The 16942-nt window shown below is 36.5% G+C and overlaps 2 protein-coding genes across 3 annotated transcripts in view; both read left to right on the top strand.

Annotated features, from left to right (window-relative positions):
* LOC134795598 (uncharacterized) overlaps positions 1-16942 on the top strand; it is a 125931-nt gene that overhangs the window by 81980 nt on the left and 27009 nt on the right. For both annotated transcript variants that reach the window (XM_063767506.1, XM_063767498.1), the window contains one exon: positions 5570-5790. In XM_063767506.1, the coding sequence (XP_063623576.1) occupies positions 5570-5790 (221 nt within the window). The remainder of the gene's footprint in view (positions 1-5569; positions 5791-16942) is intronic.
* Positions 1-16942, top strand: part of LOC134795819 (annexin B9-like) — a 122761-nt gene that overhangs the window by 8167 nt on the left and 97652 nt on the right. The window lies entirely within an intron of this gene.

Raw genomic sequence — 16942 nt, forward strand, 5'->3', positions numbered from 1 at the left:
ACATGGCTTCATGTAAAACTATTAGCAAAAATATCAAAATTGCCTATGACGATGATGAGATACCTGTCCTATATTTTCCAGGACAATTTTGCAACACTGTAAATACCTATTGCAAGCCATCTCAATGCGAAGTGACACGAAAATGTGTCTATATTTACGAAATGGGCTGTTAAGTAATAGTATGGGCCGAAGTTAGAAAATCGACTTTTGTTACCGGCATGACTTATAAGTCATATAATCCCTGGGATATATCCCTTTGGGATGGGGATATATCCCTGTGACTCTATTTCTGTGACAGTCTGTGATAACTTGAGACATGAACAAGAATATTGCAAGCCTCGGTGGACACATTTGGCCGCTGCTTTATGAAAACGGTAAATGTTCAAGAAAAATTCTGTTCACTTATTCTTTCCTTTTAGAAAACAGATAAGTAAGATTTGTAACTGTGCTGACAGATAAGTAAGAGTGACAGCCAGGACAATTAACAAGCGGCTTAATTAGAAACAGAAGAAGGATTACAGGATTTATTTTAATCAAATATAATCTGTACCTAACGTTTTCTATAAGTACTCTTAAATTAACTACATTTGCAAATAAAATTTTATCCTGCGTGGCCCAAATACGATGACGATACAATTGTTAGGTATTACCCACTTACTTGTTTACATGTACGATATAAAGTTTTGTTCTCCAATAACTTGTTACGACAATCTGCCGTATTCGAACTTCAAGATATTCACAAGAGACGACAGGTACTAGATCCATTCTAGATACGTTATAGTTTAGATATCAACTAGTTCTCTTTTGCAGCGCAATTCGGGCAACCAATGTCACTTTTACGTTAGATAGAGTAAGATATCTATTAGATGTGAATTGGATCTCTAAGTCATATCCTGTGGAAATCGTTCAACAGTATCTCCAGAATCGCGCAAATGTCAAATTTGACAGGTTAGATCTTAACCATATCGTTATCGTATCTTGAAATGGTGATGTCTAATAGATGTTTTCAAAATCCGAATCGGACCCAATATCATATTACCAGTGATCGTTAATTGTTAATTTTCCAGCAATTTAGGTGCAACATAGTAAAAATAAAGGATTTTCTTCAATTTTTTTCTATTTTTTTCTTATTAGTCACTAATATTAACCTTAACCAATTCTCTCCCTAGAAAAAAATTGAAGAAAATCCTTTATTTTTACTATGCTGCACCTAAATTGCTGGAAAATTAACGATCACTGCATATTACTATATAGTTAGTTAATCACCAATCTAGCATGACCGAAGATTAGAAGCAATGCAAATATTCAATTTCCAAGATATTTCTCACTACACCAGCTCGTAAAGGCTCTCTTTATCCTGCCAAAACTGACGAGATAGTTGTATTTTGGTTGCTTCCTCATGTTGGCTGGTAGAATTGACTTTTTAATGATGATTTGAATATTTATTAGCGTTTATGTGGATTTGATTTAGGTATAATAAACTTTATACTTACAGTTAATATTTTCTTCGACTTGGTGTGGTGAAAAATTTTGTATTTCACTCGGCAGCAAAGTTTGTTTAACCCTCATGCCTTCAAGCCCTCGCAACGCTCAAGATTCCACTTTTCCACCCATTCGTACGGTCGTGGTTCAAGCACGAAGGGAAACAACAACTTTGCCCCCTTGTAAAACAAATAACTATTAAGTATATATTATGATGTTGGCAGCGTCAGCGAATAATACCATTACAGGTCGCCAGGGGCGCGTTACCGCGAGGTAGCGTTATGGGGTCCTGTCGACATGTTTACGGACTTGACCCTCGTACTGACCCATAGAAAGTGGGGCTTAATCTGGCAAAGTGCAGTATTGAATAGGCCACGAATAGGCTCACCCGGTACAAACATTTCTTTTTATAGGCATTTTCCTTGTCTTTCTTTATTAAGCATACTTAAATTAAATTACCGTAGGTATTCCATTATGTTGATTGGTATCATGTCTACAAGCAATATAAATAAGAATCGGTACAGTTACTATAAGATATATAAGTTTTATAACAGATGTACATAAAGGAAAAATCGAGGTGATGTTACATGATTTTAGCCTACGGCCCATTATTTCTAGGATTTTATTACAAACTGCGAGTGACAAACTTTGCGCAGGCCGCGAGTATAACTCTGAGAACATTTCCTTCTTACAAGGAAAAGCAACTATACAACTTACTAGGAAACAAATATTTATATCTATGAAGAATAATTTCTAGTACAATCCTTTTAGGTGGAGAGGATAACATAAAAGGGAGCATAAAATATGTAATTTTGGAAATGGAAGACGTAATGTAATATTTGCCGCTTAATACCTCAGACGCGACTTTGTTTACACGGTGTTATTTCCAGGCTCCTCGGGTTGAATTATTTATAGTATAATATTCGTTATATATTAAACATTTTTTTAAAGTATAATATCAACTCAGGACTTAGCTAAGGCCCTGCGAGCTAGGTTAGCTGAAATAGAATAGGCTAAAAAGGAGATAATAGGTACAATATTTTTTGAAGTGAAAACTTCTTTAGCGGCGCTGGGCACTTTTTGAGGTGAGGAAAAAATGATAAACTCGAGACAGCGTAACGCGTAACGCGATCACGTGACCGTAACGTTTAGATGGCCACTCATTTAGATGGCATTTAAATCAATAAAGAAAAACTCAATGACATTACATGAAAAAGGTTCTAATCTTGTACGGGTTGAAATACGAGGATCTCACAGTTACATTCTAACTTTATATCACTCAAATATAATTCAATAAAGCTACATCTTGATGAAATCGCTAATAAAAGTAAACTCTAGTACTGGTGTATAAAACTCAAAATATCATGACCAAATATATTTAGATGCGAGGTCTGCAAGGTAACTTTACAATTGAAGGGATGTTTACAAAAACAACATAACTGACTACACTGGTTGACACCTGAAACGATTAACAATGTTCTTAAAAAAGGGTCAACCGCTCTAAGCAGTTATGTTGTTTTTGTAAACATCCCTTCTATTTCTATTCGAATTTTAAACAAATAACGCTACAAATTTGAATTCCGAATTTTAAACAAACTCACTAACCAGCAATTTCGGAACTAAAGTTTTTCAATAGAAAGGAATCCTCCTTTCTCAATCAATCAATTATACATAGTGCTGCAGACATTTTGGGCTAGTCATTGAGTTTTCACTTCTGAAGGCACTCCCGGAGTGCAACCCGTTGTTTTTTTTTATTCTATTTTTATGAACACCATTCAGAACCCAAGAACTCCTCTATAAGGCCCTCTCTCTTGAAACCAACAAAAAAACAAGTAATAAAACCTAATTAACTAAGTAAGTTAAACCGTCCTATTCATGGTCGAGCTTTATAAGATCCTCGAAACATTAATTACCCCGTGCTACACCGTCTATTAGCGAAGTTAAAAGTTAGTTCGGGACCAGTCGGTTTCGAGTTGAACGAGTGCGTGGGTGAAACTAATACCTAGACACCTAGGTACTTAATGCATTTATGTAGTATAGGTACCTACATACGCAGTACGGTCAGCCTCTATAGTGGCTTGTCGTTTCAGTAAATACCTTGGCACTTTATAGTTAATTTGTTGTTAACTTAATGATGTCGTAGTCTATTCCGTTACTATAAGACAATGATAAACTAAAACTCGTACAGGTACCCAGTCGGTTCCCTGACATAAGTATCAACTTTTCTATACAATTAGTATGGCAACTTGGGTACTTAAGTTGGGGAACCGACCGTACCTATCGATGAACTTATCAAACACACAAATTGTCTAGAATTAATAAAGTTTTATTCGGTGTTATAATGTGTGTAAAATTGACTGTAATATACATGATTTTTGAAATAAGTAACCCGGCATATTGAAGTACCGACAATTCCAAATCATCCGAAATGGTTTAAATATTATTTTTAATTCGAGCGATATATCACTATATGTACCTAAATATGTTACTGAATCAATAAAAAAATAAGTAATCAACAAAATTTAAACGATCAACGTGCGACGCAGATATAGTTAATATTCCGACAAGTTTGCAATACGGAGTTAGTATTTTAAATCTAACGCAACACTTAGCTGCATCGCCAACTACAACTGAAATGAAACAATGCGTTAGACAGTTAAGCCATTAATATACGTACATTTAACCGATTCGAGCTATTTAGGTCAGGTCAAACCACCACCAATGCCTTCCGTCCAAAATATATTTGGAAACATTTCGGACTAATCAAGACTGAGGTTAGGGATAACTCTCAACAGTCGGTGCCATTCGTCACGTCCTATTTTGGTTGTCGTTTTGCTGAACGAAGTTAGAAAGCAGATAATTTGATTATCCTCGTCTTTCTCTGTTTAATGGCACGTTTGTATATGTAACAAAATGCTTATTTCTTATTTTTATATACCAAAGCACATATAAGTAGGTACTTGCTACCTATTTAGTTTACTTACTATTTTTAGACAATAAATATGGCATGATTATATTTCGTCTCGGCCCTGTTCAGTGTTCACCAACAGATTAGATTATTATGTGTGTTTATGATTAATTTATAAAAGAGTATCAATTGACTCATACTTGTCACTGGTTCCCGCCATGTTGAATTATTATAAAAAGCGGGTATAGCAGTGACAAGTGGCCAGTTCGAGTACGGACAAGTTAGAGTGAAGACGTCTTGAATAATTTATTGTAAATTGGTTGTTATTATGTTTCTAACAAATGAATAAAGTTAAAATATTGGTACAAGTAATAGGTTTCATCATCAACCCGGTAATAACCCAACACTTGTAAAGTACAAGCATAACCGATATAATACGAGAATAAAATGTCTTCCATTAACTACTTGACTCGATGTGAACAATATTTTCAACTTACGTGTTATTTGTTACATTTCCAAGAAACATTTATTTCAAACGGCTTTTATCATATGAAGCGCTGGTGGCCTAGCGGTAAGAGCGTGCGACTTTCAATCCGGAGGTCGCGGGATCAAACCCTGGCTCGTACCAATGAGTTTTTCGGAACTTATGTACGAAATATCATTTGCCGGTCGCTTTTCGGTGAAGGAAAATATCGTGAGGAAACCGGACTAATCCCAATAAGGCCTAGTTTCCCCTCTGGGTTAGAAGGTCAGTTGGCAGTCGCTTTCGTAAAAACGAACGCTTACGTCAAATCATGGGATTAGTTGTCAAGCGGATCCCAGGCTCCCATGAGCCGTGGCAAAATGCCGGGATAACGCGAGGAAGAACAGGCTTTTATTACGTGTGAAAGATTCTTTGTCCCGAAACCGAAAATCACCTACCCACATTTACCTACCCTAGATCGCTACAATAATGTAGTAGGAATATTTAGATTTAGTAAATTGAAGAATGACGATATACCGCCAGTTTCCGATATCGTGCTCAACCAAACGCAACTTTAAATTGTTCAATTTAAACTTTCAAACTGCTACTTCACTTCGGTAATGGATCGAAGCGAATACCGTTCTGTAAACATTTGTGGTTCCATTTCAAATACCATAGCGCTCTTTCTGAGATTATTGAGTTTTTATTGTTCACAGACAAGATTCAAAACAGTCATCGATTACTAGTCCAAAAGTCTCTCGGAAGTACTTTACGAATTGGAAGCAGGCGTGCGACAAAACCAAAGACAAAACGAAAGAGTTGCTGAAGCGGTGGAGGACGCTGCCCGAAACTGAGGTGCCGGAGGACCAGATGCAGGCTGCGGCCAACCATGACCACGAGGAGGGGGAACACCGCGGCTGGAGCGTGCACGTGTGGAGTACGTATATTTTTTCTATACCTATCAAAATCTCATGTGTACCCTTACACGAGACGGAGACAATATCAAACATTCCATAGGTTACATACATTCCGAGCAGGGTGTCTAGCAAACGCTTTGTGTCTCTCTATCACTCTTCTATATTAGTGCGAAAGTGGCAGTTGCGTTTCGTTCGCTACGGAGCGTAAACGATTGACATGTTGTCTACGGACCCAGCTGTCACCTGCAATAATATCTTGCACAATTATGTGAGCTATTTTTCGATCGGTTTGTGTATGTATTTTTACTACGAAATTACTAACTCAATACACATTCTCGTACGTAGGTAAGGACGTACACACATTTACTACCAACCAATAGGATTAAAGTATTTCGAAAGTTTTATCATTAAAAGGAAATCGCATTTCAAACTTGTGTTTAATTTGCTTGAATAACATACAAATCAGATCTAAAAACCATCACAATCACTCCAAGCAACAACACCAGATGTTTCAAGTAATAAATCTCCCAGCCAAAACTAATAATCGAAGACGAATGTTTCCATTTACTGTATACCTACTTACTCGTAGGTACGAGTACGAGGCGAATTCGTCTGTCTCTTGTGTAGCAAATTGCACACAAAATGGGTCATCTACTGTGTTGCCTTTGTTTTCTGACACCTAATAATAACAAAATGGGGCAGCCTGAATTGGAAGTTAGCAAAAGGTCACATCAAATGAACTAAAATATCTCCGGGACATTGCTATTAATTCCCAGTAGAGGGGTGGTGTTTTAGATTATTGGTAACCAAAAAGGCAACATAGATTCATTTATTTTTTCGGTTGGATTCTAAAGTAAAAAGCTTATTTACCATATATTTAGGTTTTCCCAAAAATAGTTTGAGTTTGCAATCAATTCGGCCTAGTTTGGTCAAACTAGATTTTCTAGGTTAGTTGAAATCCTAAGTTCCTAAAGCACCTAATTTGGTTAAAGTCGGATATAACGTAATGTAATATACCTATAATATAATTTAAAGTTATCTAACTCCAAATCATCGTAATCCACAATTTGATTAATATCAAATTGCTATATTGGTGCGCAGTCGATTTAAGTCTCATTTCAATTTCAAAGTTAGTTGATAGATTTCCAATCTGAAATTCTTAAAGTGAGCATTCCATAACTTACCTATAAGAAATTCTTGTTGCATTCCCCTAAATAGTACCGCGGAATTCCGTAGCAGGAAGTATAGCAACGTTCCAGTCAATTGTTTCTAACGTGCCGAATAAGCACCTAGGATCCACTTTTGGTTATCAATATAGTTATGTCCGCAAAGGGAACGATAAGCATAAAATAAATTTAGAAGAATACTGCTCAAAATGATGTGGGACTCATTTACATTTTCCTACAAAAGCTGTAACAACACTGAACACATTGTCACCCGACAAACTCATTTAATATCGTCACATAAAGGTCCCTCGCGCAACAGGATAGCTTAGGACACATTTATTCTTCCTTAAAATTATGGGATCATTGTTGTCATATTTACAACAAAAGCAAAAGTTGGAGAAAATATAATACGCCGCTGCAGGAAACTTCACCATTTTTGATTCGCAATTTTCTTTGTATTACCTACTATTCACATCTTTGGTTGCCCCGTATTTTAAGGCATCAACGGCGTAACTTGTTGGGAGACCTCGCTTACTCATTCAAAACTTTGTCGGGAAAAATATAAAAATACCGTGAATGTCTCGTGTGGAAATTACTTTCGTGAATTGCGAAGTAATTCAGGTGCTTGTAAAGACAACAAAAGGGAAGCCTGCTGTTAAGGATGACTCACGCTAGACTGGGCCGTGCGCGGGCTGAGGCGTCCGACATGTCATTTCCTATGACGGCTGATCGGTGATCACGTGGTGCTTTCCATAGAAAACGAAGCACCGGTAGCTCCGGCCCGGCCCCGGCCTGGTGTAGCGTGATTTTAACCTGACATTTATATTGTTTAATTAGCCTTAAGTTAATTAAACTTTATTTCAAAGAAACTATCTATATGTAACATACTGAATATAAAATAACTTATTAAAATAAACTAAAACTACAAAGAAATTAAATTTAAAACTAAAATAAAAGAAACTTACCTATAAAATAAAAACCTAATTATAAAAAGAATACCCCCTCTAGCAGGTCCGCCTGTGGCATGGTATCCATTACGCTGGCGGCGTTTCCTCGCTGAACCGCCAGGGCGATTCGTTGCGAGAAATACGCGCCAGCTCTGGGGTCCGGGGCTTTATATTGTTAAATAACTAATGCACGGATTTCGGGACTAGTCGATGTTCGATGTCGATTTAACGTGATGGTTGAACACATACTTATTTTTACTGACCGTCGAATAGTCTAATATTATTCGGGCTATTAAAAGCCGATTTATTTATGCGGTCAACTAATTATCCCATTTAGTCTCAATTAAAAGAATATCAACATTATGATCATCAGTCAAAGACATCTATTACCTATCATATATACATAAGTTAAATACTACCTGTTATTATAGACCTCTCCCGAGGAGGTCTCGGTCGTGCGCGTGCGTTGCTATCTAAGGTTGCGTGCTGCGTTAACCAGAACAACACTAACCTGGACTGCGCACACTTCTAACTTAATTTAACCATATTAACCTAATCATGGTCTGAATGTCTTGATTAAGAATTCAAAATACCTAGCCTGACCGACCACATAGGCGTGCATGCGCAAAACTAAAGATTAAATTAAACTACGAGTAATTAGTAGTTAGATATGCACAACTTAAGTACAATACATGTACAGAAACATAAACAAAGACAATTGGATAGAGGTAACAACAGACGATCTTATCGCTTAATGGCAGCTTAGGTACTTTATTAAAAATTCAACTCTGCTAGGCAATTTACATAAGTACTGTAGTTTAGTCTACGCATTAACCCATGTTTCCAGTATTTGGTTTAAAAATTTCCGCGTTACTGAGTGAGAGAGTCCTCTTAAATACGTGCATAGTTCTGCTTCTACATTGTCCTATACTAGTCCACATCGAACAAAGCGCTTTATTACTACCTAAATGGCAGTTCACTTAACCACATATGCCATCTATATTAGTAGAATGTTGCCAACAATGTGACTGTCGGTGTATAATTTATTCACACCTCTCATTGTTTGAAATTAGTCCCAAAAGGGTCTCTCTGTAATTGACCGAAGCGAAGCGAAGGTCTACGTTTTGACTCGGGCATTTTGCTTTCGTATGTCCGGATGTTCTCCTCTACAGGTCGCAATTCTTAACCGATTCTCGTGAAATTTTGTGACCGAATTTTATGACTAAATAAAATTTTTTTGTCAATCCGGTTTTTGGAAATTTTTAAAAATGGCGGCGTCGTGATACCTGGCGCCTAAACAAATAGTCGTATCGATATCATAAGACTTTTTTCTTTTTGAAACATGTTTACAGAGTTAATAGCAAAAAATGCAGAAAAAAATTATCGCTGGTTTAGGCGGTATTTAGATATTTAATTTTAACTAATTTTAATTTGAGAAGGAGTAGCTAAATTTCGTCAACCCATCTAAGAACTATTTGGCTCAGTTTGTAAACGTTCGCTTTTTCTGTTTGCACAGAGGGTCTGGGTTCGATCCCCAGTAATTGTATGCTGGGATATTATAACTTTTTGTATTTTTTTACACATAAATTTCGTATTGTTTTTCTTTAATTTACTATACACCGTGTTTTTATTGAATTCCGTTAACTTCGGGGTATAGTTAAGTACGTTTATAAGAACTAAATGGCATAGTTAATTTTCAAAAAAAATTTTTTTTTTTGTTTTCTTTTTTGTTTTTTTTTTTGTTTAAAAAGTAATTAAATGTAGCATATAGCGTTGTTGTAACACGGGCATTACATTTAAGTCAACCAAACAATTGAAATCTGTGACATATCAATGTCATTTCGTACATCAATCGACCGAGATTGTACTTAAGTTTAGTAGCAAATGTATGAACTCATTCTAAACACTAATCAATATGTAAGCCGGCCCTAAGGCAAGTGTACACGCTTGTAGAGGCCTTATAGTAAAAAAATAAATTATGGATTATCTCCGAAATGGACTTAATTAGAACATCGGTGTCTTTGAGAAAGTTACTTGATTTAAGCTCAGGAATGCACCCTTGAAATTAACGGAAATCAAAAAAAACACGGTGTATTTAAAGCTCTTAGCACCATGTTATTTCAAGCTCTGCTCGCGAGGTCTACAGCTCACAGAGCCACTAGTCGATATTACAAATGTGGAATGTAGCGTCGTACTAAGTTATTGAGAGTGAGGACAGAAATAAAAGCTTTTCAGATTTCGATCTGTGTGTAGTACTTACACTAAAGCTCTGTAGGCCTGGCAGGCGCGTCATGGATCGATTTCCAACTATTTCTGTCGCTGCTTAATCGGTCTCCACCAAATATTTGCTGTCACGCCAGCGACGCATACATTACTTGATGGAAAATAGAAACTAGACACGATCGATTGCCTACTACAATCTGGCCTCGTAATACGAGGAGGTAATCAATCAGGTAGGGTCAGATTTTGAAGCACTCGAGTTCAACATTGATTCTCCCAAAAACATGGTATCAATGACATTGATTTAAAATTTTATATGAAAATCACCACGTGATTACTGATCAGCCGTCATAGGAAATGACATGTCGTCGCGGATGCCTCGGCCCGGGCCCGGCCCGGTTTAGCGTGAGAAATCCTTTAAGCGTGTCCGAACTTTTCACTAATTTGCACAAGACTCAAGTAATTTTATTTTTCAGGTTCCATCATTGTGCTTACCACCAGTACCTATATTAGTGTTTACAAAAACTCTCTAGTAAAACACATATCGGCTTAACTTAGGCGCTTAAATCGTAAACTGCTGCGTCACATCACAGCTATACAATTTTATGTCTACAATACCTGTTTTTACAATCATAACTTTATTTTCGTTGCTTCTATTTTACAACATTTATTACTCTTTTAGGTACAGTTATTATGCGAGCGCTATAATTTGTGGTGACAGCCAGTTTTCTTACATGGTCCATCCCCATCTACATTAAGGAGCAGTGAGAGATCTATCTAGATCTAAGTAGATCCTATGTTCTGTACGCTAGCATGACATTCCTTTATTTTCTTGTTCCCGGTGTAAAATTGCCTTCCCGCGCATTGAATGGTGAACGAGCCTCCCGCGAATCACAAAAGATTCTCGGCTGCGCTGTGCATTACAATAATGCATGTACATGCACAATAACTGCTAATTGACCTCCTTATTCATAAAACTTTACGGACCTGATTTAGTTAAATTATGGTCTATCCCTTTCTTACAAATACATAAGTCAAAATGACAGATAAGGACAAACGATTATTAGCTAATTGATGCTTGTACCGCGTTTATGAATAAGGGGGTGTGAATCTTTAAGTCTTTCTTCCGATAACCTTTTGCATCTTTATTTTACATTAATAGTGTTATACCTACTCAATGATCCGTAGTCAACTAGGAACCCCTTATACCTAGTTTCGCTATGTCCGTCTATCTGTCTGTTTGTCTATCCGTCTGTCCGTCCGCGGCTTGTCTCACTAACCATTAGTGCTAGAAAACTGCAATTTGGAATGGGTATACAAATCGATCAAGCCGACAAAGTGGTAACATAAAAACCGGCCAAGAGCATGTCGGGCCATGCTCAGTGTAGTTTTCCATAGTTACCCTTCTATCACAATATTAGGCTGAACGGGAGCTATTTGTAAGTACCTATTATATACATTACAAGTAAAAGGCAGTACCTTCGGAGCGCTTTGTGCGTCTTTTTACTAAGAAGAAAATATTTTTTCCAATAACTTAAAATTAACCGCTCATGTCTGCTAGGTACTTATAGTTTTTTGGAAATAATAAGCTTTTCTTTCACGATTCCTGAAAATATTCACTATATCGAAAATGGTCGTTTAAAACCTCTATTTGTTTTAAAAGAGCTATCCAACAACATCACACACAATAGGGTTCAAACGAAGAAAAAATTTTAAAAAATGTAGGAGAGGTACACAATTTTTTGTGCTTTTATTTTACCGTTTTGTCGCCATGATTGATTTATGTATCCATGCCAAATTGCAGCTTTCTATCACTAACAGACGGACATGGCGAAACTATAAGGGTTCCTAGATGACTACGGAACCCTAAAAATGAGTTTTTTAGGGTAGCTCCGCCCGTAGGCATAATTTTTATTCGCTTTAACCCTATGATGTGGAAAAAAATGTGCCCAATTCAAGGCTGCGTATTGTTACAAACGGGTATGTAACAATACGCAGCTCTTACATTACAGTAATTTTATACATTTAGCGTTTGCGTTAAATCCGGTAGTTCTGATTTTTTGCAGACTTGTTTATGATATTGGCCCAATGAATAATCCAAGTTTGAGACCTCGAGCTCCGAACGCAACTTTGTCAAAAATTGAAAAAACCGCGAAATTTTCGGAGTATTTTAAGATTTGGGCGATTATTCCTAACCCTAAAGGACTAGTTTTTGATAGTACGGTCTTCTCAGGACGTTTTTAAAGTGGACTAAATTTGCTATAATACGAGACTAAAATTTGTCTCTGTAGATCTAGTAGTTTCCGAAATAAAGCCTTTCAAAGTTTATAATTTTTTGTAGAACTTGTATTCGTAGGCTAAGTAAGTGCAGTGCAGTTGTCTCAGGCGATGCCGCTTGGCACAATTGTTTCTAAGGTCAAAGGCGTTCGGAGCTCGAGGTCACAGACTTGGATGATTCATTGGGCCAACATCATAAACTAGACGGGCCCGCAGCTCCGCTCGCGTAAATGAAATAAAGAGTTTGTCTTAAGTTTAGTTAAATACCGATATTATTATGTATTCAACCCTACCAGGGTTTATAACTGTGATAGGGATTTCTTATTTGTAGCCGTTATTTGGATAACTTAATTCGAAAATTTCTCATTGCGAAAAGGCAAGATGGTATTTTTTCATCTACGTAGGTATTCATTTAAAACTTGTTTCAACAAAAAAAATATTATTTATTTTTATAAGCCTAGTTGCAAAAACATTTATTAGATTAATTTCCGCCTTAAGACAAATATAGACGACCACCGCCCATAAATCGCCTTTTAATACAAACGTAGGTAGTCCCCATTTCCCTTTCTGGATATTAACATTAGGTACTTACTACGGCTACGGTGACGCAACAACCCAAAGTGAGTCCTAGCCTCTGACACCAGATCACGCCATGTTTCTCGGTCTTGCAATAGCTCTCGCCAGTCGCCATGGCCAAGGTTGAGCAGGTCTTGAGCAACTACGTCGTTTCAGCGGTACCTAGGACGTCCACTCGGGCGTCTCCCATTTTATTATTTATTTAAACTTTATTGCACAGTAAAAAATATACAGTGACAAAAGGCGGACTTAATGCTACACGGCATTCTCTACCATTTTGTTGTCCCAAGTACGCTCTCTTCACGGCACGGTCCTCTCCCATTATCTCCGTGTCATTATCAAGTGTCCGAGCCACTGAAGCTGCCGCTTTGGTCTTTTTTTTATTTATTATGAATGGGCTTACTCATGGCCACAGACTAGCCCACTTCTCTCAATATTTCGCCACTATATCGTAACACATCCTTATTTCTATGGCAACAAAGTTATATTACGATATTTGGCTGACTGCTGACTGTACATTTGCTTATTTTCATCAGGTCGCTCAAAAATATCTGAACATGCACTTTATCTACCTACATTATAATTTATAACTTACTATCCACTTTGTATTTCTGGCCCATCTCGGCAGCCCGTTCCCCGGCATGCCAATCATTGCCGAAGCCGTGAAAGTAAATCTAAATAATATAACTGAAAAAGAAATAAACAACAAAATACAAATTATAAATAATATGATAATATTAATTTGATTGATGTCATATATGGCATAAGTCACTCGTATGGGCTATAGACTAAGGTTGAGGTTGACAGCACTTTTTATTTTACTTCGTGTAAAAAAACGCCGAAATAACTGTATACCAACATGACAAACATAATTTAGGTTACTTTAACTAACGAATATTTTGGTCTAGTCTGTAGCACCACCGAAACGAAAACAACCGAGAGTTGCCGAGAGATGGCCGATCGTCGTAAAATAGAGATTGTTATGAAAATTTATTTTGCTTATTATATCTATCTATCTATACTAAATATAATAAAGCTGAAGAGGGTCGAAAGTCTGTACATGGAAGATATTCGAAAAAAAGTTGGCTGGGGATACTTAGAATAGATAACAGAACACGTTCCAACAGTTTTTAGAATTTTTGTCTGTTTGTCTGTTTATTTGAACGCGCATCACGTGAAAACGGCTGAACGGATTTTCATGGAAACTTTACTAATCTGTCGAGAAAATCCCCGGCCAGGTTATAGGCTATAAAACTTCAACCCTTAAAAGGGGGGGTAGCCATAACATTCGATTGACTTAAGTTTGCCCCTGAATCTTATGGCGCTACTTAGGAAGGAGGGGCAAACTTTTTTCAAATATGTGCTACCACTATTGAGTACCCTGGTAAACTAACAGATGGCGCTGAATTTAATACGTTGTGAAATGAATAAGCCACTGAAGAAGGATTTTGCCAAATTAACTCTAAGTTTAGAAGAGGGGATACGGATATCAACAAATTGTGACGTTCCACGGGAAAAGGTACCTTATGAGGGTTTCTAGTTTCGGAGATATTAAATGTTTTGTAAAGAGGTGAAAAAATGCTCAATTTTTTTTTATTGTGTGATCTGAAACCTTAATGCGTAACGTTTGTTTACCTGTTTTTATTTTTGTTATAAGTTAGTTATAAGCCTAGTAATGTCGTCTCAGAGTTTAGTAGAAAAGGTACCTTATGGAAAAAAGATTGAAAATTCCCAAAAAAACTAGTCAATACGGGAAAAGAAGTTTGGTAGAGAACTGTATTAGCATTCTGCAAAACTAATTTGATAATTTCAGTTCTGGTTGGGGCGCCTCGCAAATATTATAACCGTACATAGACCGACATCACAAATCCAAGTAGACTGCTATTATACCAAAGTTACTCTCGTCAAGTCTTTCTTAACTAGAATAATCTTCATTTGGTTTGGTCGCATGCAGTAAATCAGCCATTGGTTTGCTGAAAAATGCCAATACCCGACGCATTACCTTATGGAATATCTGAGGTCATTGAACCTCAATGCCGCTTATCTTCAATAGCAACCGAAATATATTATTGATAAGAAATAGACGATTTATACCATCTTAACCCCAAAATATTATTAGTTTATCCTAACTGTTCCATCATCATCATGCCTCATCATGTAACTTGACCACAAGGTACCTTTTCATTACATACAAATTATTGGTCTTTTTTAAGATTATTATGACGAAGAACTAATTAAATTGGGGGCAGTTTAATGTAAATTAATATTTTCTATTCATAAAAGATAAACTATAATATGATTGATATTTTGTAGTGATGTATTATTAGATTTATTTCCATAAGGTACCTTTTCGTAAATGTATGGAGCAAATACTGTTATTGTTATGTAAGTTTAAAGTGGCATAAGGGGTTAAATATAGTATTTAGTTGGGGTTTTAGGATTTATTTCATGTGAATGACAGAATTTCTTTCATATGTGCTCAGAAAAATTGATTGTGTGTCACATTAAAAGTAAAAATATTCAATTTTGTGATTTTATATGAAAAAGTCAGAAAATACATTTTCACCTCTAAATCGGTATTGTTTTTTGCTTAAACTGTCTGTCAGTGTCGTTTTCTAATAGATAAAATTTAAATTTTGAGAGCTCATTGCAATCAATCGTGAAAATGAAATAAAACTTTATTTTCAAGAGATTGGTTAGTACACATAAATCAGTCGATATCAAAAGTTTCTATTTGCATTACAGAACAAGTCGCAATATTTTTTTAATCTCAGATATATAAGGCATTATTATTTGTAGTCAACTATGTAACTTACTTCAGGAACATAGTTTTTTAGGCGGCTAAACTTAAAACTTCTCTATCGTAAAGTTGCTCATTTCACAACATTATTTTCAAAAAATCATATCTCTGTAACTACGCAACCTAGAAGGTTGATCTTTTGTGTTATCGATAGGTTATTTATTGTAGATTACTGGGGTATGCATAACTCCATACCCGCCATAAGGTACCTTTGACCGTGGGACGTCACAATTTAATTGAATAATTGTGTTGATTTAATAATACAACAAAATTAAACGACAATAAATTAATTGCCATACATTACACAGTGCCATCTTTTGGGGAACTGAGTAAACATTAAGTAATCAAGAAAACTAAAAATGAGTTTACATAGTTACGTAGTGGTAAAATAAACTCACATATCAACACACATATAATCAACACGCGTATAATTGCATAATTATTTAAAAGCGCTATTACATTTCGGCGTTGAGCGAGTTTAGGTATTTTACGCGCTGCGGCAGGCCGTGCGAGCTCTGTATGCCGATCCCTTCTGCCACACTCGCACTACAATGACGGATTAAACATTCTTGATCCTTCGCGAAGCATATTGAAATCAACCATAACAACACTAACTGTACTTAACTTTTAAAGTCCTAAAACTGTTATTTGGTAAGTACGAAAATACTAAATGCAGTGCAAATGTACATAGGGGCTGTTCATAAATTACGTCATCTATTTTTGACGATTTTTGACCCCCCCGCCCCTAAAATCTTCCAAAAATCATGCTTCGGATGACTCTGTTTCCTCCTACGTCATGCTACCATCATCCGATGTCCAGACCCCCCCTCCCCCCTCCTCCCATTTGAAACGACGTAATTTATGAATAGCCCCATACTCGAACTTAGGAAGGTATATTACTCGAAAGAAATTATAGGTACCTACTCGCTTATTTACATGTTTCGTCATTGCATTTGGTACCTATAGGTTGTAAAGTTTGTATCAACGAGGGTTTAAAAACTAACTGGTACTGAGGATCTGATGATAATGATGATGATTAAGGTGGTCACGGATACCAACCAACCATGTAGTAACATGATTATGCTCGTTTGATTCGTCTCAACAAGATCTTTGACACTGAAGATACACAGGGGTCTGATGATGGAGCTGGAAGGTGGCCACGGGTAGCAGTCTATCATGTAACTAA

This window comes from Cydia splendana, chromosome 1 (assembly GCF_910591565.1).
Source record: "Cydia splendana chromosome 1, ilCydSple1.2, whole genome shotgun sequence".
Taxonomy (NCBI): Eukaryota; Metazoa; Arthropoda; class Insecta; order Lepidoptera; family Tortricidae; genus Cydia; species Cydia splendana.